The sequence below is a fragment of the Colletotrichum higginsianum genome, chromosome 12 (genome assembly GCF_001672515.1).
Source record: "Colletotrichum higginsianum IMI 349063 chromosome 12, whole genome shotgun sequence".
NCBI classification, from domain to species: Eukaryota; Fungi; Ascomycota; class Sordariomycetes; order Glomerellales; family Glomerellaceae; genus Colletotrichum; species Colletotrichum higginsianum.
Genome location: NC_030964.1, coordinates 100,396 through 124,054, shown reverse-complemented (window position 1 = coordinate 124,054; position 23,659 = coordinate 100,396). Strand labels below are relative to the sequence as shown.

Sequence of the window (23,659 nt, the reverse complement as noted above, 5' to 3'; positions counted from 1 at the left end):
TTTTCCACTGCTTGTTGCCAAGTGAGGCGAGTGAGTAGCAGGGCGCGATTACTGTGTGGCTGCATGTCTGTGTAGCTTCAAGGACACATCCAAGCCCCGGCTTTCCTGCTCTAGACTTCCCTGTCCTGGAACTTCTTGCCCTGGGCCTGTTGAATCTGGCTTTGTGGCCCTAGGTTTCTATTCTAGACCCTGGCTTCTCTGTCCCCGGGTCTTTTGACTCCGGCTTCCTTGCCCTGGGCTTTCCGACACTGGCTTTCCTGCCCCAGACTTTCATGTCCGGGACTTTCTTGACCGGGGCATTTTGACCCTGGCCTGACCCTGGCCTTCTAGGTCCTGGGCTTTCCTGCCCTAGACTTTCCTGCCCTGGGCTTACTTGCCCCGGGCCTTGTGACTCTGGCTTTCTGGCACTGGGTCTTTTGACTCCGGCTTTTTAGGCCATGGACTTTCTTGCCCTGGGCCTTTTGACCCTGGCTTTCTTGGACTTGGCCTTCTGCCCCTGGATTTTTAGGTCCTGGGCTTTCTGGCTCTGGCTTTCTAGCCCTGGGTCCTCTGCCCCTGTGTCTTCTGTCCCTGATTCTTCTGTCCCGAGCCTTTCTCACCCTGTGTTTCTGGGCCTTGGCCTTTCTGGCTCTTGGTTTTCTAGACCTGGGTTTTCTAGACCTGGGTTTTCTGTCCCTTGGTTTTCTGTCCCTAGCCTTTCGTTTCTGGGCCCTGGACACTCTGGGTCGAGCTGTCTAGCCCTAGGTTTTCTGACTCTAGGTTTTCTGTCCTTGGGTTTTCTGCCCCAAGCCATTCTGACCCCGGGTTTCTGACCGAGGGGTTTTGAATCGTGGTCTTATAAGACCTGTGTTTGTACACTTGTGTGGAGTCCTGCTACTCTCTTGAGTTGAGAAAGAAAGCTGCGGCAATAGTGACTGCTGTAAACACACGATATGTGCAGCTTGCAGTCTGTGTGTCTGTCCGGCCCTGATGACACTTGCTGTTGCGGACACAACAGCCTAACAAGCAGCTGCTTTTGGAGGATGAAGTAGTTGTCTCCTGGAACCTGCTCCTGAAGCATGCCCTGTCTCTAGATAATGTTTGACGATGCTGCGTCTGCTAGTTGTAACTTTTTGATTCTTCCTTTCGTTGTGTGATGTGATGATTCAAGATCCCTCCCCCAATCGCACACACACACACACGCACGCACACACACACACTCTCTCTGCTTGTTTGTTTGTTTGTCTTTTTTTGCTTTGTGTGTCTCGCTCTCTCTCTCTCTATCTCTCTCGTACGCCGCCGCCGCCATGTCTGCCGCCGAGGGTGCTCGCTCCCGCGCTGCCGCCACGTTGGCGCGCCTTCGGTCTTTTGACCAGCTTTCTTTGGACGATCCCGTCCGCGTCGAGGAGACGCTCCCTGTCCTCCTCACACTCCATCACCACTGGTGGGCCGTCGAGCGCACGGTTGCTGCCGCCGCCGCTACTGCTGCCGCCGCCATCCCCTTCAACGCCGACGCCGACGCCGACGACGTGGACGCGACGCCGACGCCCGACTGGCCGGCCTGGCTGGCTAGTGAACTCGGCCCCGACACCCTCTACCGCACCATCGCCCTGGCCTTCGGGCACCTGGTCCCCGCCTCCGTCCCCCCGGCTCCCTCTCCCGCGGCACCGAGCGCGACGTCGCGCAGCGGTTCAAGACGGCGGCTGCGGCCCTCGGATTCGAGAACCAGGGCGCCATGTTCTTCAACCTGGGCCGGGCGGTGCCCCTCAAGACGGCCTCGGCCAAGACCATCGCCAGCCTCGTCAACGCCACCCGCGGCGCCAAGTTCACCGGGGAGGAGGTCCTCGGGGCCATCCGGGCCGCCATGTACGACCGCCACGGCTCCGGCGTCGACGCCCCCGAGCCCACCACCCAGGATGTCACCAAGGCGGCCAAGAGTAAGTAGTAGCATAGCATATATATATATATACATAATGTACCCCGTACACTGCACGTATGAGGGTCGTAATACGCAACACATGTTCTAACTTGGTTGCGCCAATTCAGATCTTCGTTCGAGACCTCGCGCCCCGACTCCCACACCAGCACCGGCACCGGCACCCGCGCCCGCATCCGCACCAGTGGACGAGGACGAGGATGAAGATGAGATGGAGCTGGGAAGGCGCATCTCCGAGGTCACCCTCGACGACATGGCGCCCATCCCCTTGGAGTCCCCTGGTCTGTGCTCCCGGACCCTGGAACATGTGCCTTTGGGTCTCGAATGCGTCTCCCCCGAGCCCCCCCCATCCCAGCAGCAGCAGCAGCAGCATCAGCAGCAGCAGCAGCAGCATCAGCAGCATCAGCAGCGTCAGCAGCAGCATCAGCAGCGTCAGCAGCAGCAGACGCATGGTGTGGTGGGGCGGCCCTACGTGGCCTTGACGTGGGCGAGAGGGGAGGAGGACGGCGTCGAGTTCATTGGCCGTGTCGACTCGGAGGGCCTGAACGAGGAAGAGGCCGAGTGGGTTGCCCTGGTGGCAGAGCTGGCGGGCCGACGGGTGCCGTCCCGGTTCAGCCGCGGCCGCTTGGCCGCGTACTCGCTGCCCCTCCGGACCGCCGCCAACGCCGGGTGCGCCTGGATCGGGGACCTGGCCGGCGTCGATATTTTGGAGCAGCAGGAATCCGAGCCCCGGATTTGAGGGGTTGGCAGGAGCAGTAGCTGGAGCAGCAGTAGGAGCAGCAACAGCAACAGCAACAGCAGCAGCAGGAACAGGAACAGCAGCAACAGCAACAGCAACAGCAGCAGCAGCAGCAGGAACAGCAGCAGCAGGAGCAGCAGAAGCAACAGCAACAGCAACAGCAGCAGCAGCAGGAGCAACAGCAACAGCAGGCTGAAAGGACCGTGTGGTATGGCGCGGCTGGCTAGAGCATTGTTCCCCCCCCCCCCCCCCCCCCCGCCCCCCTTCTTCTCTTTTTTCGTTTCTTCAAATAATAAAGCGCCAGAGGCGCCATTGCGTCAAAAGGTAAGTCAAGTCGTGATCGTAAAACATGTGAATTGCATGGTGATGACGTTGAGTCATGTGTGTCCGTCATGTGTGCGCCGTGAAAGATGAATTAGTCGCGCAGTTCATGGATCGATCCATCATGTTCTACGCTTGATGGCGCCTTCAGGGCATATTGTCAGTGTAAGTGACACTCAATTTGGGGTATGTTAAATGGCGTCAGACTGCCGCGTGCGCGAAGCAAAGGCTTTTACGCGCCCTTTGAACGTGATGCTGCGCTCTTCTTGCCTTGTTGATGTGGATGTGGATGTGGATGTTGCTATTGTCAGCGGATTTTGTTTTGCGCCAAGTACCTACGGAATTGGGAATTCGGCACTGAACCAACTTCTAAGTGAGGGTAGTAAGGTGCTGTACGTACTTTTGCACGTGCCACACTACGTATACGTACATTGATCGTCCTGCAATGCAGGCAGCTCCACGTGGTTGCTGCTGCGTTCTGCATGCATTACCGGAATAGGAATGCGTCGAGCCCGACCACCTTCACCAAAAAGAAAGAACGGACCGGCTGTTCTTGACGTTACCTACAGGCTGCCAGGTACCCTAGGTCGGTGGGTAGGTAGGTAGGTAGGTAGGTAGATACCTAGGCACGTACCTACCTACCTCAGAGCATCTTCCACCCCTCACAACTCAACTGTCTTATTCCCCAAATTTCAAGCCTTTGCCATCATCCATCGCCTCATCAACAACCACGACCACCAACTCTTGCTCTTTGACGAAATCCAGAGACCCTTTCATTTCCCTCTTACTTTTTCCTTCCTTGCCCCACGTTCTCTACATCCACCCACCCCTATATCCGAGACCATCCAGCACTCGCCGTCATTCTCATACAGAACAGCAAACCACAGTGCAACAACTCTTTCTCCCCAGCGTGGCATCATGCAGGACTCGGAATCAGTGCGTCGAGTCTGCGACCAGTCCACAACAAGCGTCCCTCTCCCCACGCACCGTCCGCTCGACAACCGTTGCGTTGCCGACCACTCCAAACATCCCCGAGACGGAAACCAAGCTTCTTCAGATCCAGTTCACGAGAAAGCCGCCGTCGCAAGCCCTCCGAGTCATACCACAAACATGACGACGTCCGTGACGACTGCAGACACCACTCGCACAACTACTGCGACCGCCCCAGTCTTGGAGGCCTGCCACCAGACCCCAAGCAGTCAAGACTTTGTCGCTGCATGTCGCCATCTCGCCTCCTTGGCCATCGCCATACCTAGAATCGACGCATCCTACATCGGCATGCTTCCTCCACCAAGGGGCTCAACTGGCCATCTCCTCCGAGAGACCTTGATCACCTGCGTCGAGGCATATCTCGATTACATCGACAACGAGAGCGACAAAGTAGCGTCACCGCCCTGCAACAACGCCGACAACAATGTACCTTTTTTCTGACGCTCCCTCGCAACGATGGATGACCACCCTGGCTGGACCAAGATGAGAAGAGCTCCGGAAAGCGGTTTAGGATTGGCCACGTGGGGATGGACGTCAAGATCACCGTGTAACACTTGACGGAGGAGTCTGTCTCTCAGGTGAATGGGGAATCATTGAATACCTTGTCATGCTGTACTCAAAAGAGCCTCCTTGCCTTCGCCAATATACCGAGCAACCTGCTACTTTTTCTCTTCTTAGAATCCTTGACTTTCAACACTGTGCCGCCATGAGTCCGTAATTGTGCTCAAGCATCAAACGGACGAACTGCAGGCGCCCAGTACATGTTTTGTGGGAAAAGTCATGTTGCAGCGTTTCGGTTTGTTCCTGCAATTCCATCCAAGGCTTTTCACTACTATGTCTCACTGGTGACCAGTGATTCTTTCGTCTGACAACGTCTAAGCCACAACATGTAGTAGTCCGTTTTGTCACGTCCATATGTATCAATTGGATTTCTGCCGCCATGCTGTCCCATCCATTGCAATCATTTTTGAATTCCTTGTCTCTTTATGCACAGAGATTAGTGGCTACCACCTCAACCGCATCACATCATACGGAACGTCGCCGCCGCTATTTTCAACACTCACCAGAGTAGAGGCTGGCAACAGGAGCTGGAGACAGAATAGAGAGGGGAAAGAGGACAGAAGTCGGTCGATTCAAGGCACAGCTCAAGCCGAGGAACATCGTCAGTGTAACCATGCCGTTGCCGCATCTTCCCAACCCACCTTGACTGCTCGCGTGATAGCCATGCATTGAAGCAGACCACAACGTCCGTCTCAAGCCGCACTGGATATACTGCCGTTAGAATCCATCCAGGATGCTCGGCATTGCTACATTGGCTCAGCAGGGAACGACCATGTATGGCTCCAGTAAGGTGCGGTGTCTTGGTGACTGTTGGCGTTGGATGGGGTGATGGAGAATGTCGGGCATTCTGGATGGATCTAACAAACTATGCGAGAACGTAAGATGAGATTGATGAATCTAAGATGCAACACCACTATGAGTCCCAGGTGTAGCCAGATCGCCCGCCGCCCTAAGGTCGTCGCGCGAGTAGAGTGAGGAGGATGAGAAGGAGAAGGATGAGCAGGGTGAATAGGTCGTTGATGCATGAGGACATCAAACCACTTGCAAATCTTCTGACAATGCTAAAATTATAAGCTCACTAATGACGAAATCAAGTGCAAGATCAAGACTAACAACTTACTTAGCGATAAGCTAAAGTCAAAGTTAAAGGCATCTTCAAGCCGACACACACAAGCAAAAGAACACCTACAAGACATAAAAATCAAGCTTAGAAATTTATCGTATCATTACCCTTTGTGTCCTTGCGTCTTCAGTGACACCACTTAGCAGTTGTCATCTCAGCAGCTTCGAATATGTCCCAAAAGAATGAGATAAGCTAAGAAAACGTATTTCCCATCATCTTTCAATGGAAAAAGCGCGATCCGCAGTCAAGGAACTTCTAGCTAACAAGTCTCTCCAAGTCCTGCATCCGATTCTACAGCTTTTCCCAAGCCAATCTTAAGCAATACCGAGCGATAACTGAGAGCGATGAGCATGGATCTAATGAAAATGATAGGAATACACCAAAAAAGGCCAAGAGTCGGTTGAGATGTTATATCAGTGGGGAAGATTGTGGAACTCAACCAACATGCGAACGAAGACTTTGTGTCTCACACAGATGGAATGGTCGCACATGCCGGCTATGAGACTACTACGAGTCATCATAATGTGCCAGCATCTTCACAATACACTGTGAAAGAAGAGCCGAACAACTACCAGAATTGCTTCACGAACGCACATAGTAACGTGGCTGGTGAAATGGCCCTGGGACCTTACTATCAATTGGTACAGCCTGAAGCCGGTGCAGCTGCTGTTCCCTAGAATGTTCCTCCTAATCTGAATACAAGAAGTGCTAGCACAATTAAGGCTTATCACAACGCAGCAACTAATGAAGACAATGATGTTAATGAGGAGTACATCAGCCCTCAAACCGCTAGTGAATGAACATGTCTAACTCCACATATTCAGAGGCATTAACGTCATAAACTTAGACAATTGCAGCACTAGAGCCGTAAAAGTCTACAAGTAAACACGCTGTTCTTAATTCCTGTGTGTAGTCCTGTAGGTCCTTGAGTGGGAGTAATTCAAAGCTGGAACATGGCTGAGCCGGCCTGTAGATGGATGGGTTAGCTAGCGGCTGTTTTTTTTCTTTATGGAGCTACCTATGTCTTTCTTGCACTTCCTTTGTAGTTTTCAGGCAATGAACTTGTCGGCCGGATCTTTTTTATTCTATTCAACGTCCGAAGGGTTTCTTAGGCTTATTACTGATCTCTTAATAATCGCACGCAGTCTTGTGTGTTCAGGCGGCGTTTTAGTTAGAAGGGGAAAAGCTTTTGCTAGAAGAAGAGGTTAGAAATGATTCAAATTTTAGTGCTCTCTCAGTAGGCTTACCTTCCAAGCGATTATCACATAACACCCGCTCTTTGTTGTAGAACACGTAGTTTAGGAGAAACATAAGCGTCCTACCCTGTTATTGATGTCCAAGTCGCTTCAGTTACACCTGAGGGGCAAAGATGGCAGATAAATGTAGACCTAATCTGTACAGAACATTTTTTCCATTGATCCATTGATCCACTGACTCTATGATTCCGTGATTCAATGATTCCATAATTCTATTGACTTATCGATCCATGGATCCATTGATCCATCGTTCCATCGTTCCATCGTCCATTGACCCATTGATCCATTGACCTATTGATCTATTGACCCATTGACCCATTGATCCACTGATCGATTGCTCTATCGTTCCATTGTTCTTCGTGTCCACATTCTCTTATGTCTTCCATTAATTGTTAACTTACGAGCATACTTGCTTCTACTCCAGATGCCTCACATTCAGGCCGTCCAAGTAGTTATAAAACATATATCGACTGTGAATAGGATAATACTCTAGTGCTTCATTGTTTACTTAGTTAACTACACTATTGAGCAAATCATAAAACATGCATTCCAACCTCACAGCGCGAAACACACAACAGAGCTTAATGTTTTACACTACCACAACTAATATAGTAACCTTCCCCACCTAGCCCTGCGGGCTGCCTTCCATTAATCGTCAATAATAGAGATCAGGCGTAATTGATTGTTCAATTAAGTACAGGAATTCTTGATAAATGCAGACGTAGTTTAGCCTTCTAGGTATACATTTGTAATCAGCTTGCTTGGACTTACAGACATATTTTACAAAGTTGAGCAAGTTAAGCAACATTAAATCAATGCACATGCAGAAGAAGAATAGCGGTGCTTAAGAAAAAGGAGGGAAACTGGTCTACTCTACGTGATACTAACTTCAAACAGTCTTCAGCTCAGACTCAGACTAAGCCTTGCTTAGCTCTACAGTAGGGTGCCTCTCCAGGAAATTAGTGATTCAGTTCACCCCTAAGGTGGCACTGTCCTCTATTTTAACAAGTGCTTTCTTGGTGTGAGCTACTAAGTCATCATGAGCTGGCGCGAAACCGAGATCCCTCAGTGACATCGTCCATTTGGCGATTGCATCTTCCATTTCTTGAGGAACTCTCCCAGCAAACAGTGGGTTTATCCTGAGTAGCCCTCGTGTCCAGTAGTCTCGTCTAGTATGCCTAGTTGCGCCTCCCCTTGGACGCCCTGCAAGTTATTGTAACTCCTTGAACTGTACTCTGAAACCTTTGTTGATGTCCGCAAAACGTTGAAGCTTGTGAGAGTAGGCCGACACAGGTTATTGCATACCAGGATCCTAGTGGAGAATTGTGACAATGAGAGTCCACCGCGTGATCTATAAGACACATTGGCCGATTGATCGATAGCGTCAGGGTGCAGGTTATCGTTTTAGGTATTCATGTGCTCAATCTAGGGCCCAAGATCAACAGTATTCTGAAGGGTAAAGCCACCATCTAAAACTAAACTGTTGGTCTCGTCAGTATCCATGCTTGTATTCTCTCTGCAGAGTAGCGGCATGGTGCTAGCGTACAGCTGGAAAGTGGATATTTAGATGGACTAGGAAGGCCTGAAACGACTCGACAGCGTGAGGATTGAACCCTTTCATAGGCATACAATGACTTCCGCAGCATATAGAATCGTGTGGAAGGAATGGCGCAGTTTGATAGGGATACGATGAATTGTGGGCAGACGGCATTGGTGCCATAGAGCAATACCAGCATGCACTAGTTACTATTTCCCCGTATAGATAGTACGGTTTTATCACTGTTATGTTTATATCTGTGTAACTCATCTGTTAAAAAAGAACGAACGTTGGGTCAATGGGATGTTTCTTGTGCAGGAGCCGTGGCGTTGTGACTGGGTGTATTGGCCTGGGTTACGGCAGATCTAGTGTATTCATCTCCAAAGGGGATGTACCTATTAAAAGCACTTTAAACAAGCAGTTTTAAAAAAAAAGATATTATTATTTTATGTATCCTAATCCAGGAAACCTGGACAAAAGGTCAAATACTATAGTACTAGGCACACAATAGGGATGACTTTAATGCGTATACTGCAGACTTACTAGAGTACAATAATAAAGAGGGAAATAAAGATGAAGATAAGGAAAATAAGGAAGAGATTATATAAGCTCTAAAACTATTATTATTAGAATTGTTCCTATGAATTGGACTGCAATAAATTAAGACATAGAGGTACAATGCACTAAAGAGGTAAATATTACTTATTAGCTTAAAACCCTGCAGTAAGACTTTTGTATCTCTATAGAGGCTAGGACACCTATTAATATCTAAGTGCAGACTCTAGAATTACAATGCAAAGTAGATACAAATTATTCGCCTTTAGTTATAATCTTATTAGTAGTAATTTATTCCCTTAATTACTAAGGGCTAGTGTACAAATAGTTAGAGTTAAGTATATTAAGTAAAGTGCATTTAATTCATCCTAGCTCGCTAATCTTAGACTATAACTTTAATATAAGGCAAGTAACTTAATACTAGTCTCAATCCCATTCAGGTATTAATACTCCTATTCATAGTTAGACTAGAAGGCTTAATAGTCTTAAAGAGAGCCTTATCTCGCCCGAGATGTTCTAGTTACACTCGCCTATAAAAACATCTAATTTACTCTAAGATTGCACGCATCCCTACATAGCTTCATTACTTCTATCGACAGTTTTGCAATGTGAAATTAACCTAAATAATTATACTTTAAGGGAATAGGACAACACACTAGCCTAATGTATTCTAAAGCCATTAAACTCTGCATTTTCCCAGGAGACAACCCTAACTCCTAAATCTCAGAGTCCAACAGTTGTCAGCTCAGCACTAGTACGACTTCTTCCGTTAGTCCCTCTAGCATCTCAAACTACTCTTAGACCTATCCCAGCTTAGAAACAATCAGCATTCTCCTCTACCATTTCAGGACCTAAAGACCCTAGTACAGACAGATCTACAACTAGGACATCAGGTTCATTAACCGCCCTAAACCGCTCAGAGATCACACACTAGGACACACATACGCCTCAAGTCGATTCAAACTAGTTGCATCACCTACCGCTATGCACAAGACACCTATGTTGATATAAATCAATTTGAAAACGGAGAGGTTAAGCTGGTCTACCGGCTTAATCAACACTCTCTTCTCTGCATCGCTCCAAACCCTGGAAATGTTCCATCTTCTCATCATTTGCTGGGAGATTAATAAAAGCTGTTTTTCTGTTGGCTGAAGACATATTGTCCATGTAATTGCAGCCTTATACACAAGTGTCGGATTGCGTGATGTATTGCAATCGCACTGCTTCCGTATATATCCCTATGTTTCTTAGTGTAAGCATTATAGTCAATCTATTTTTGCTATTTAATCGAACGTATTTATTGTTCAATATTTTCCCCAGGCCTCGCCGGACTATATGCATACCACCTTAGTAGAGAAAACCTTTGCCTAAGAGTAAGGCTCTCCAGATGTCTTCGTATTCTTGCTGTTTCATCATCTTATCAGTAACAATTTTATCCTTTGTAATGTGCTGAAGGACTAGTAGCTTGAGTGTCTCATCTTTCTATTTTAAGGAAGTATAATCTTTGCTATCTGTAATCCTAATCTGATGCATATCATCCCAGGAGTTAATATTCTCTTCTGCACTACCAGCTGGCTACATCGCTAACAAGAATATAATCTTGATAAAAGTAGAGCTGTATCTTCTTACCTAGAGATGCTGTTTCTTTTCCCCTCTAGGTTTAGCTACTTACTTGCTATTACTATTCTCGGTTCGGACGAAACTTAAACAACATAGGATCTTAATTGCTAATAAGACTAATTTCTGGGCGCGAGGAAGCAATTCATCAGTCTCTGAGATCATGAAATCCAATTAGAGCTCGATAGTTGCGACGCAACCACGCAAACGGTGGAAATCAAGCGCCAAATGACTAATCTATTAGGGAGATTGAAGCGTGAAGATCTGAAAGAGTATCAGAAGCAGTGGATGCGGAATCGACAGAGCGAAATAATCTCCAAGAGAGGACACATGAACTCTATTTCTGGTTCTTACGGGCCTCGCGTCTTGATTTACATATTACCGGAAAGGAAAAAGACCGCTGAGTTGGCTAGGTTGAAAGAAGGCTTGATAGAAAGTCCACTAAGGGAAGCAGAAAGCGCCCTTTACACCCTGTACACTAAAGATTTGACTACACTATACCGTCCTGGCGAACAGCCGGTTGATAGGAAATGCCTTGTGTGCGATAAAATCATGCAAACGTATATTCAACTATGTCACTATTGACTGGTACAAGTCCTTACGCTTTGCAATATTCAGAAGAGATCCAGGCTTGATCATATTCACGGTTGTCGGCGAATGGAAGTCGCCAAAACCAGAGGCTACAACTACAGAAGCCTGCGTTACTGCTACAACTTTTTTCAATGGTTTACACTAGGCGAGGGAGAGTGGAAAAAGCACTGCGACGATATTCACGGCAGACTGAAACCACGAAGCTGCAACTGGATCACTTGCAAGAATACATCAACACAATTCAGTCATGGACAGCCCAGTATATTTACTCCAGATGTACGAAACAAGTCGCAAGCCCACAAGCGCTAGAGTGCCACCTGAAAGATGTCCAATACCTCGCACTACCTTGCCCAATTGCAGTCGTATGCTGGAGTGTGGAGACGGAAACGAATGAGCAACGGGACCGGAAATAATCATCACTCGCTAGAAACGTCTCCTACCCAGTGTCGCGTCGCAAATGAAATGGCAGAAGAAGCAGCTTCTACATGCATAAACGTCAAAGAAAACGCAAGTTTCAGAAGCGCCTGGGGTCACCTAGTCACCGATTCAGTGCGGCCGAGCTTGCTGGACTCTAAGCCAGTTACTTCAACACCTCATCCGTCTCCCGACTTCAGCCTTGACGTTCTAGGCCTGTAGCTGAGACTGGAGAAGGAAGAAGACTCATTCGGAACACTTGAGAAACTCCAGTACCATACTTCAGAAGCGCAAGCCCCGTCAGATAATTGTTGCTCAGCGCCTCATTTAAGCCACACCCAAGTGAAGGCCCAATCCTTTGAAGTAAGCTCCCGCCGTAAGTTTGCAGAAGAGAGGCCTGCAGGTATATATACAATTGTCGACAAGTATCCTAGTTCAAAAGTGCTCCCAGCGGTGCTGAGCCCTTATACAACATCAAGCTGGCTAATAATGTCTATCTCGTCAATGCATTACTAGCTAAGTCGAAGCAATAGTATCTCGTCAGGTGGAATAACTGGAGCCATGAATGCAATCCTTAGCTACAAGCTCAGGATAGAGACTATAAATTAGTACGACAATACAGTCAAAGTAGGAAGAAGAATAAATTTGGAACTTTACTCTAGAAGAGAATTCGGAAGGGCAAAACACGATATTTCATGAGATAGAACCACCGTCCATCAAAGGAAGATTCGTGGCTGTAGGAACACAAGATTGAGGAGGGTCTTATTTCAGATTTCAACAAATAGGAGACTGAACCTCAGAGGCCGCGTAAGAAAATAAGGACATAGAAGCACTACTAGATCTAGCAAAGATGCTTTGTGTATGAAATACTAATTGTTTTATTCCGGAATTTGAGTTTCTGACTGTGCATCAATCTCTCCTGCATCCAATCTCCAAAGACACAGTACGCCTCCGTCAAGGTCTTCAGGGTGATACACTTGTACCTGCTAATTACGTCGACCATCATCGCATATTGTAACGGCAGGTTCTAATAGTTGTGAACCAACTGACTATGCTCCCTTTCAGCTACCTCCGCCTTGCTCCTCCACCAGCTGAATTCATACTCTATGCTAGCGTTTTCGAGATAGAGCACTTCAATCTGCTCAGAAAACAATCCAATCCAACTGTCGTTATTGTCGTCATCACCATCGCCATGACCCACTGCTTCAAAAGACCGACCGACTTCCCTTCATAGCTCCATGTATACACCTTTCGATTGCTTACATGTTTGCTTTTAGAAGAGGTACCCAAAAACATGTTCCTAACTAAATAAAATCTTCTATCAATAAGGGTCGTCACCATCAGGCTTAAGGCGGACTTCTAACGGTTCAATGAGTAGACCCAGTGTTGAATTTAGCGGAATTTCAGCATAGGACGCCACAGGTGCGAATAGAAATACCAACTCAAGTGATCTGCTAGTTTTTCCCTGAACCTCTCTCGCTATTCAGCTCTCTCCTTATTATTTTTCCTCTGCAGCAAGACTATTTTATTTTTCTTTATGAGAAAGGATTGCAATTGAGGTTGGAGCTTTCCAGTTGTTCTCAGTCGCCCACTCATTATATCACACCGACACCTAAGCTGAAATGTGAGTTTTGTTTATTAAAAGGACGCCCCTGAACTTGTAGCTTTGTATCTGGGCCACATCTGGTCCTCATTCCGGCCTCTGTCCGCTCCCAAGTTTTGCAGTCTCACGCCTCATCCATTATCGAAACCCAAGGTCCATTTTGCCTTCTGGACATGGGCGCTCAATGCACGTCGACCCACTGTTCACGATGGCACACCTCGTAATGGATTGCAGAGTCGAAATCGGCTTCAAAGCTGTATAGAGGTAACTGACACTGCGAGCCAGCGGATGTAAGCATGACTCGGAAAGCTGCCAATTATTCAATGATTGTTACTCTGCTGTTAAGTGCTGAAGGTCTCTTTTCTACTGTGCCTTGCTAAAGTAAAGACTATAGCAGTGACCCCTTTACGCAGTATTGTGTATGAGCATGATAAGAGGGAGGGCTAAAGAGAAGGTCTGCAAATGTGGCAGCAGCGCAAAGCGCAAGGCAGTCAAGCTCGAAGAGGAGGCGAGGCTGTCTTCTCTGCGACAATCGATTTTAATCCGACCTACGGACAGCTGGACGGAGCCGTCGTCCCTGAGGGTCAGAGCATCCCGGACATCAACCAATTAGTAAGCTGAAAGTGAAAGAGCGTTTTGTATGTACTAGGTGCAGCCTAGACTAATACGTAGGTTAGCTACTGGACTTATACTATAGCCGACAGTACATTAACAGCTGACGTTGCAGGCAACTCACCTAGTCCACCGCCCGTCACCTGCGGCGGGAGAGCATGGCGGTGCTGGACGAAATTACTGTCAAGATAAGCAACAGCAAGAGCCAGGATTTGTCGACTGATGCAGGGAATAGAGGTGTCACAGGGGAAGACGTCGACGCAGATCCCCAACCAACCAGACTCAACAGGACATCAATACGACTCGCACCAACTTGAAGGGGAGGCAGAAACAGCTGCAGGAGACGTGCCAGAAAGCGCAGGACAAAATTTTCAGAACATGACGAAATGCGTAGAAGACAACGCCGACGCCGACGCCGACGCCGACGCTTTCAGCTCCCCTGAAGCCGTTGCCGTGACCCTTGAGGCGTTAGGGAGGGAGAAGGTGTGGAAGAACGGGCAGACTGTGGGGCAGATTGGGAATTTTCGGCTACAGACGGGGTCTCACTGAGCCAGGGACGAGCGACGTGGAGATCGGCTGTCAAACAAGCATGGACGGCGACATTGAATGGTCCGAGCTAGAGCTGCCTAGTATGACGGAGAACGAGCAGGCAATGTCTGATGTGACTATCAGGGATAGTCGCAAGCAAAGATGCCATCCTGCAGCAGAAACGCAAGGTGGCACATCATCAATGCCTCGTCAAACAGCACAGAGTCACTTAGAAAAGGTGAATCAGCCAGTAGCGCTCCGATAGAGCAACAGGTTTGCTTTTTTCAGGCTCTTGCCCTGCTGCTCAAGCTAGGTCTGTAGGACAGATACAGACTAACACAGGACCAGAAGGATAGGGGGCAGTCATTATCCTGCTGCGGTAAGGGGGTGCGCATAGGTACAAAGATCTTAAGCTGAAAGTGGCTTGTATTAAGGTAAAGTGAATAGGCCTTGCTGCCTCTTTCTAAATAGCGCGCGGAGCGGCGTTCGCGTGGTGCGGAGCGGGGCCGGTGCGGAGCAGGGCCCGTTCGGAGCTGAACCGGATTATCTAATGTTCCGGTTACGACTGCCGGGCCGGGCGCCGGGCCGGGCGCCGGGATATAAAAGCCCCACTTACGTGTAGCCATCACGACACCTGTGCCGTCAGCATACTCAGGCGCATATCGCCAACCCAGTTAATAGGTATATTTATAGAAGAGACAGGAGAAATGAATCAGGATTAACCCTCCCTAGTAATCAAATAACAAAAACGTAATGCTGGTATAGTATTAAGTAATGCTGATGTGGAGAGTGTGCACCTGAAAACTTGCGGACGTGAACTGGTTCCTATGCGTTGCGCGTGCAACTGGCGCGGGTCAGAGAGTTGGCATTTTCCCGCCCTATAGCACGTAACGCTTTGTAAGGACCTGTCGCACCCTTCAACTGCAGGCTAGCTCTTCTTAAATGGAATATCGCTTACACAGGGTCTGCAGACGGCGTTGAAGCCTTGCGTGGAGTAGTCTCTTGTGTTGATACTTGATGCGACGCGATGTTAGGCGACACGACGGACATTTCTTTCTCAGCGTTCGTCTATGTGGCGATTAAATGAGAGGAATTCAAGCACAATAGACTCAGCATCAATTTCTATCTCTTTTTAAAATTCGTAATTTATTCTCCCTTTACAAAATTAGAAAATTCGATAAGCTGAAAACATTCCTACTAGACTGGATTTGCAAAAGCGATCTGCAAAGCTAGCACTTGTGGCAGTCATCCAGAGGAGAGCCTATTAAAGTCTTATCCTTAATGGCGCCAACCTATATTTGCACCTAAAGCAGACCTCAAGGCTTAGTATGCCCCCATCCATCCCGGCATAACAGCCTGAAATGGGCATGATAGTCTTAGTTCATTGCTGGCAGGAGAAACTAGGTGTTAGTAACGGAGGGCGAGTGGCCCCTGAACTAAGAAAACTTTTGCGTATGAAGCGCAGCGCTGCCTCCCTCTCTTTTACTTTTCTCTTGCTCCGTGTTTTTGTTTAGGGAAGAGCTATAAATGGCTGTGAAAGCCAGCTAACCAACTCTGGCATGAATCTAGAGTCCTTGAAGGTTGGCTCTATTCAATAAAACTGTCTCTAGTTAGCAAACAAATAAACAACTACTAACAACAGCCCGATCCTAGACCTCTGCTTCGAGGGCAATATACGTGTTCTACACACACACTCTCACATACATCTTGTTCTGGTTCCTTAGGGAGACGCTACACGAAACCGTTCCCCAGTGCTTCTCGTCAACCTGCAAGCTCCAATGTGGATACAGAAGCCCGTTCATGCTGTTAACGTCACGGCCCTACAAATAGTGACGAGCAGTGTTTGGAACCCCTACTGTACAGCATAGCTGCCGAGTGTGCAATTGATCTTGATAGTTTTCCCTATAAGCTTGTGCGTACTGTAAGATCTCTTTGTGCCCTTGTATCTACTGAAATGTACATATTTTAATAGAAGGATGTGTAGCAGAAGTAGCAAACAGCTTAATGTACAGAGAGCAGCAAACTGCTCTCCTGAAGTCGGCAACTTCGTCGACTATAGTATGTGTGTGCAGTACTGTAGTAATAATCTCCTGGATTAGATTACTGTCGGAGCCTAAGGGCCCTAGGAAGAAGATGGTACATACAGTAACAGCTGTAAAGCTTACAGAGGCTATAAAAGGGTCATTCTACTAGTAGGAAAGTTGTAATATGTTGACTGAATGTCAACAGAATGGACCTCTGTAAATACTAGGCGGCTTCGTCTGTAGACTAAAGAGTAAGGCTATATACTAGAGGATTGCGCCTAGACCCTGCTGGCCAGCATACTGAACCCTAAGAGCCAGTTACTTAGCATGATTACCTTGGTTGGTAATGGGACGAAACGTCTTGCTATGCAACAGTTGGGCATAAAGATCACCCGGCCTAATACTAGTAAAGAGCTATGGCGAGGTGCATCTCTCTATTTACCTAGCTACACAGATAGATGAGAGGCCCCTCTTGATTTCTTATAGCGATGTTCCGCTGCAAAACCGGCTGGGCCGGCCTAAAAAGTCTCCACTTTGTCGTAAAATCACGGCTAGACCGATTCCCTACAGCCGCCGGCAGACGCCGCCCCCTCCAAGGTGGAGCACGCAGCCGACTGCACCTATAGCCGCCTGCTTGTCCTATTTACAGATGTAGTATGCTATTCTGATAATGACTTAGGAGGTCTAGACAGCTTCGCCTGCTGCGTGATGGCGTGGCTGGACAAGGGTAGATTGTTGAATGTGACAGCGAGTCTGTGGCTTGTGATTGTGATTAACGATGGAGAGGAGACTGCCGTCCGGCAGGCATTTATGGAAATACTCCGCGAAAAGACGAGCATCAACGCCTCAGAAATTTCCAAGGAGTCAGTATCGTCAGCCTGAACTAAATGCCGGCAAAGATGATGCGGCGAGGCCCGCCGGCGCGGTAAGCCTGACATGACTTGAATATGCCACTCATGTCAACTTTGAGGTGCTGGATGGTCTGGCCCTAAGCTTTATGTATTGTTATTGCCTAGGGTGGTATAAGAGGGATCTAGGTATGACTGCATATTATCTCGCCGCCAGGAAGAAGACTCTCCTAAGTCTCAGCCTGAACTAGAATAGTGTGCAGCCTTCCGTTATCGATGGAAAATCTGACAATGGGCACAGGAGGCTTTACGACACTAAGTGCTCTAGCAGTGTCCTGATTTTTCGACGGCGATGCAAAACTTACTACTACCCTAGTTGTTCTGTTGACAAGCGATGGCGTATTATTGCGTACGAGCATGACATGAGAGCCCTTCTTAAGATGAAGCTCTCTAGGTGTTGGACAGTTTTCAAGAAGCCCGGATGACTTACTGGAGCTTTTGGGTTGTATATCTGTAGCTGTATACCTGTACGTCTCTCTAGAGAGTTCTGCAAGTCATTCTTGATTTAACAGATCTGCTGCAGACCTGGTGGCATACAGGTTCACAGGAGCAGCGTTATTAGGATGATCTACCTTTCTGCAAACCTTCTGCATGAACGCGTCGTTCATCTCGTTCTGCGCTTCCACTCTGATACACGTAAGCGCCTTAATAAACTCGTCTTCTGTCTGCCTGAATAATCTGTCCAGTCTTACATCATTTTGTATGCACCTGTACTATGACGATGCTAGAAACACTCTTAGTGCTCCTTCATCTCCGCTTGCAGGAGGAAGTTGCAGAAAGTCGCCTACGAGGACTAGCTGTAGGCCTCCGAACGGTGCAGGTTTGCTCTGACTACTCTGGCTGCGTACTCGGACTTATTGAAGAGAGATCCTAATGTTAAAGACACTTCGTATATTATAAGAACCTTAGTACGCTTCTACTGGTCTGCAGCTTTAGCATTGAACTTCACTATCTTTGCAAGCAACTCTGAGTCCTCTACTGCTAGCCCCACACCACCGAAGCTATGAAGCGTGGCGCCTGAAATGTTGAATGCGGCTCTGCCTGTGCAGGCTGTCACTGCCACTGCGTCATAGCCTAGCTCAGATTTTAGTTTGCCAACCATCTGCTCTATGACAAAACCTTTCCCTGCGCCTCCGCAGTATGTAAAGAAGACGCTTACCCTGTCCTTAGTTACCTTTTCAAACAGTGCCTGCTGCTGACCTGTAAGTTTGACATTTTTGGAGTCTATAACTGAATTGTGTACGCGGTACATGCCGGCAACATTAGTTGCTTTTAAAAGGTTTGGACGCAAGCTACTGAATGACTAACAAGCATGCTACTTCTGTCTGCGTGAGTGATGGTCCTTCTCTCTAAGGCTAGTAAGCACAGCCTGTAGCATGTGAAGGTGAGCTTGAGGGGTGCTGAACACTGCTGGCATCATGTCGATGTTGACGCGGCGCCGGTCGTGGTGACCGGATACAAGTACCGCAGCATAGTTTGACAAAGCAAAGGACAAAGTGTCGGCGTCGTTGTCACACTTTGTGCAACTGGAAGTACGCCTGTGCATATGCTAGTACTTAGTGGTTTCCTCCGTTAGTATATACTATGAGCGGCACTGCATCCAGCAGACATTCTACCTCTTATGTGCTTGAATCTCATGTTTTGATTTGATCTTCTGCTATTTGACTGACTGTATCTATAGATCTCTATGCAGCTGCAAACGTTCTAGCTTCCATTGATGGAACAGAGTTATGACTTAGTGAGTAGCCTTTGCAGCACAGGAGGCAGAAGAAAAACTCTGTATACTGCATAGTGCTGGACTAGCTGTAGAATTTTACGCTAAAGCGCTTAATGTAGTTGGAGAATGAGTAGTATACGCCGCCTGCGCCAGCCAGTGACTCGTTACTCCAGAGTACTGCCGTGCTATCACTGACATGCTTTCCTGTAAGCGATGTGTAGGAAAAAGGCCTGTTCGAAGAATCTAGCATTGATGATAGCTTAATGTAGAACTCGTCTATAGTGCGTGTGCCTGTCCGTAACAACAGTGTTAAGACAGCTTAGTAACAAACCTTGCATTAAGCATCAGCAGTACAGACAATACAAAAGTGGCAGTCAAATTGAAGATTAATTACTTTCCAGACTAAGTCTTAATATAGCAAGCTCGGCTAAGGCGCCGCCTGCCATGAAGAACTCTGTAGTCTCTACCTTCTCCACGCCTTTTGCACGTCTAAGAGCTAGCTGAGGGCCCTTGACAGTAGTCTTGTCCTTTATGTAGATGGTCAGCGGCTTAGGCTTGATAAGGTAACGAGCGGTCTTGCTATTGACAGTGTCTGATATGCTCTTAGTAGTAGGTGATGCGTTCACATTATATAAAAGGTCTATAGTATTACTGGACTCCATAGACTTAAGAGCGTCTTTGAGGGAGAGGTTTACCTTAGCTGGGTCTCCGTTATTTCCTGTAATCCTGTAATGATAATGTTAATATCGTCAGGCGTCATCTTCTCAATTTTTAGGTCCACCTAAAAGTAGCCTTTGATTGCGGGGTTCTTGAATCCGGCATTAATACAGGCGCTGCTTCTGGCATGATTTAAGAACTCGGAGCCATATTCCATAGACAGTCCTGCTGTTACGAAGTCTTTAGCGTACCTCGAGTCCTCTCTCTCAGACCACCTCTATACTGCAGGACGCAGCCTGTAAGGACCGCAGTGGATGAAGTAGATCCGTCAGGGTAGTAGACTACAGACGATGAGTAGGAGACTCTACCCTTGGGCACTGTGCTGTCTCGCTGTAATCCGCCTTCATTCTTGTCGAGAGAGTCTGTAGTATCACTGGGTGGAGAAAAGACGTACTTGAGCTTCTTGATAGTATCTCGCCTGATGCAGCCGCCCTCCTCTACCTCTACCTTGAAAACCTCGCCTTCGTCGTTCTTGGTTACGGTGCAGTACTGGTTTGCGTCATGCATCGTGAGACGTGGTTCACTGATAGTATGTGCTGAAGCAAGTCAAGGTCGTTTGAGGCAACGCTGTACGGAGCAGAATCTGGCTACAGAGTATGGTGCTGAGGCGCAACGTTCTAGTTGCCTCTGCATGCATAGAATATGACCAGTCTAGTTTTAAAACGCCTCTTGCATACAGCAGGTAGAGCGACAGGTACGCTACGCCTGACAACTTCACTTACATAGCTTGAGACAATTAACGAACGTGTCCCCGGGGACGACCAGCACACAGCTACTGGATATCAAAGTTGCCGTGCTACCTAAAATGCCGATAGACAGCCCTAGATAGTTTTCCAGCCAGATGTTAGCATCTATCACGTCCTGAATAGTAGCACTAGTGTCTATCATGACGTGGAAATTTTGCACTGCCTCAACCTCATGTACCATGAGAGTATACATAGTAGAACGTGCAGAGACCGCCATGCATGGCAACATCAGGTACGTGTTGATACACATCCTAAGCATATTTCAGCAGTCTGCCTCTGAATTAGGCCTCTCGTGCTGAGGTAAGCTGAATGCATTCATGTTTATTGGAACCACTACTGCTCGTCTAGACATAGCTGGACTAAGCCATTCAGACTGCGCCTTACAGCTGGGGAGAGAATTGGCAAGTGTGGCAACACTACATTTGGTAGCTATCTTTGTTGGAGACACATATAGGTATTCGTGAAATGTTATCCTCTTTTAGAACGTGAAGGTTGAGCTTCCCCTCTTGTAGGTCCAATTCTCCTGAGATAACTATTCGGTTGGACGCTATAATTTCTGCTGTCTTGATAGTGAGCTTGAAGGTAGTTGCCGTATACTAGTCAAGTTGACAACGCTCAAAGCATCCATGAGCTATGTCCTGCAGTAAACCTATTATTATCCTCTTTCCGGTGCCACAAGGACTATACAGAAGAAGGAACTCACTGAATGATCCTGGATCGACCATTGACAGCCCCACCATCCACATGATAGTCTTGAGTTCTTCCGGATCGCTGAAGAGTGGCAGGACGCACCTCAAAAGTCTGCAGTTGTCGTTCATCGACTATGCTAACATATACTGCCTGTAGTAGCAAGCGTATCGGTATTATGTCGGTGCACTTAGAGAAAACTATGTCATCATCTGTAACAGACACACTGAGTCGCCTTGTGCCTATCCATACTGAGACAGGAAGAGACCTAATTATTGTAGACATACGTGTAAGATATGGCACACAAGAAGTAGCTGCGCCTAAATATCTTACGCTTATGTTGTCAGCGCCTGCTATGTCGCAAACCTAACGTTGGGCTTCTGGGGATGCTAGTGTAGCCTACGAATAAGAGGCAATAAGAAATACATAACTGTGCAACTAGCCCATTCTCTAATAGTACTAAATCCATCTGCTGGTAAGCTCTAGGCCTAGTTCCCTTCACAAGCTAGACATTCCAACCGTCATCGTTATTAGCGTCTTAAGACATTGTAACTAGGATAGTGCATTAGGCAATGAAAATTACTGTGCAGACACTTATACTACTGCAAGCGATGCCTGTATTAATACTTACGCAGTTGCGTGTAAAAGTAGCCAACGGAGACAAAATAATGTAGACAGACACCGCATACGACAGGCACATAATAGTAAGACTAACAAGCAGTAGAAGAGCCACATATCAGTTTAACATAGTATACACCAAGCTCCTGCCTGTAGACAAGAGAGCGTTCATTATAGAACACAAAGAAGCGACTTCTAGTAGAAAAAGAGTGTGTAGGTCCTACGTGGCAACGGTCTGGGTGGCTGAAGTGCTTACGACTTGTATCCATATACGGAATCAACCTGGCATCCAGGTGCACGCCTGGACTTAAAGGCGAGCCATTCAAGCTTAACAAATTATGCATCATAGGCTACAATATAGAGATAAGCCAGCACCTTACTAGGAACAGCTTATTCCCTTCTGTAAGTTCAAGAATAACCTCCATAGCTCTGTAGTATACGTGCAGTTACTATCAAATGTAGACTACAATAAAGCATGCTCCAGTGCCCAATCTTCACTACTGCATCAACTCTACTCACCTAGTTTACAGTTCGCTTGTAGCAGTTTAAGATTACATGCTGCATTAGCTTGTAGGATACAACTGCTACTAGTTCGATACTTGCGTCCTCTCCTACCACTCACCACGCGCATTCAGCTCGTACTTAAGACCTATAAACAGTGGCAGAAAGTCGGCGCCTAGCTACTCTTTCTACTTAGACATTCCAGGAGTCAATAACATAGACTTATATTCATACCGAGATAAGTTCCTGCAATGAAAGTACTCTGCTCTAAGTCTAAGCTACATAGCGGCTGCCTACAACATAGGAGAGAAGATGCAGATACTAGACACGTCTGTGCAGTCTAGTATGTACTAGCTTATTAAGTACAAAATAAACAACTCGCTTCTAATAGCTAGGCTATAGGTGGAGACAGTCGTTATGTATTAGGTATCTAGGTTATGGATTGCGTCCTGCTTCCCTATTGTAGATTGCGTGCAGTACGTGTTGTTTGTAGTGCTCGAATAAGTCCGTTCAAATTACCTTATTCTTGCGCCGGAGAGAAGATAAAGAAAGGTATTTCTGTAGGAGATGTAAGTGTTTTTACCTTCAGCTTTTCTAATGATATATTGAAGCTCCTTAGCATTCGAAGCGCAAAAGTAGCTCCATACTAAGCTTTAGGCTACTATAAGTTCAGGAATGGGGGAGTTTTATTTACTAAAATACTGCGAAGTTATTTTACACCGTGACGTATTGATAGACTTGGAATATACTGAGACGGCGGCCTTGTTGCTAATAACTTATCCTATATTGCCCTGCAGGAGACTGATTCTTTATACCTTATAATCCTAGACCTAAGTATCTTCGTCTCTGTGTGGATGGGGTCCACTTAGACTGACGATTTGCATTTGTTGCAGTCGAGTAGGCTGTAGAGAGAGACTACTTCCTATTACAGCTTGTCTGAGCTTTGCGGAAACCTTGGGAGTATAGAAATAACTTGGCAGTAAGTGATTACAAACAAATAGATAGGTTACACTGGTGAGTTCTTCCGCTTTGACGTCGAGTTCGAGGGCGCAGAGCCGCTACTGGAGGATAATTTGTCGGATTCCCCTAGTGTAGACGACGGCAGAGGTATCTGCGATGTTTTGCTAGAGTGTATAAGAGTGGAGCTATTTGTATTCGAGTTGGATCTGTTGCAACTGTTCCGCTTCGTTGATGGTTGGTTTAAATGCCTCGGGTATATATAGTGTGCTGGCTGCAAGTAGACTCCGACGCCTTCGGCGCATTCATATTGCAACTTGATGCAACTCATGCTTCCTTCCGTATTAGTGACCTTCGTTGCTAGATGTTAGCGGCAACTTCTGCAAGGAGGTAAGGTTTTAAGTAGCTAGTTGGGATGAGAG

At 47.3% G+C, this 23,659-nt stretch overlaps 5 protein-coding genes across 5 annotated transcripts; 3 read left to right on the top strand and 2 right to left on the bottom strand.

The window, feature by feature from the left end:
• Nucleotides 1-1,286: 1,286 nt before the first annotated feature.
• CH63R_14547 (uncharacterized protein) lies at nucleotides 1,287-2,881 on the top strand (the record flags this gene model as incomplete). Its single annotated transcript, XM_018309521.1, has 4 exons — nucleotides 1,287-1,619; nucleotides 1,667-1,916; nucleotides 2,026-2,612; nucleotides 2,690-2,881. The coding sequence occupies 4 exons, from the start codon at nucleotides 1,287-1,289 to the stop codon at nucleotides 2,879-2,881; spliced, it is 1,362 nt and encodes a 453-aa protein (XP_018150493.1).
• Nucleotides 2,882-3,893: 1,012 nt separating this feature from the next.
• CH63R_14546 (uncharacterized protein) lies at nucleotides 3,894-4,406 on the top strand (the record flags this gene model as incomplete). Its single annotated transcript, XM_018309520.1, has 1 exon — nucleotides 3,894-4,406. The coding sequence occupies one exon, from the start codon at nucleotides 3,894-3,896 to the stop codon at nucleotides 4,404-4,406; it is 513 nt and encodes a 170-aa protein (XP_018150492.1).
• A 9,278-nt stretch (nucleotides 4,407-13,684) lies between these two features.
• On the top strand, nucleotides 13,685-14,383 carry CH63R_14545 (uncharacterized protein; the record flags this gene model as incomplete). The annotated part of the gene is made up of 2 exons (XM_018309519.1): nucleotides 13,685-13,834; nucleotides 14,081-14,383. 2 exons carry the CDS (start codon nucleotides 13,685-13,687, stop codon nucleotides 14,381-14,383), a joined length of 453 nt encoding a protein of 150 aa, XP_018150491.1.
• A 3,081-nt stretch (nucleotides 14,384-17,464) lies between these two features.
• On the bottom strand, nucleotides 17,465-17,991 carry CH63R_14544 (uncharacterized protein; the record flags this gene model as incomplete). Its single annotated transcript, XM_018309518.1, is given in 3 exon segments — nucleotides 17,465-17,759; nucleotides 17,820-17,972; nucleotides 17,987-17,991. 3 exon segments carry the CDS (start codon nucleotides 17,989-17,991, stop codon nucleotides 17,465-17,467), a joined length of 453 nt encoding a protein of 150 aa, XP_018150490.1.
• Nucleotides 17,992-19,093: 1,102 nt separating this feature from the next.
• On the bottom strand, nucleotides 19,094-20,235 carry CH63R_14543 (uncharacterized protein; the record flags this gene model as incomplete). Its single annotated transcript, XM_018309517.1, has 4 exons — nucleotides 19,094-19,215; nucleotides 19,406-19,603; nucleotides 19,664-19,729; nucleotides 19,920-20,235. 4 exons carry the CDS (start codon nucleotides 20,233-20,235, stop codon nucleotides 19,094-19,096), a joined length of 702 nt encoding a protein of 233 aa, XP_018150489.1.
• Nucleotides 20,236-23,659: the final 3,424 nt, after the last annotated feature.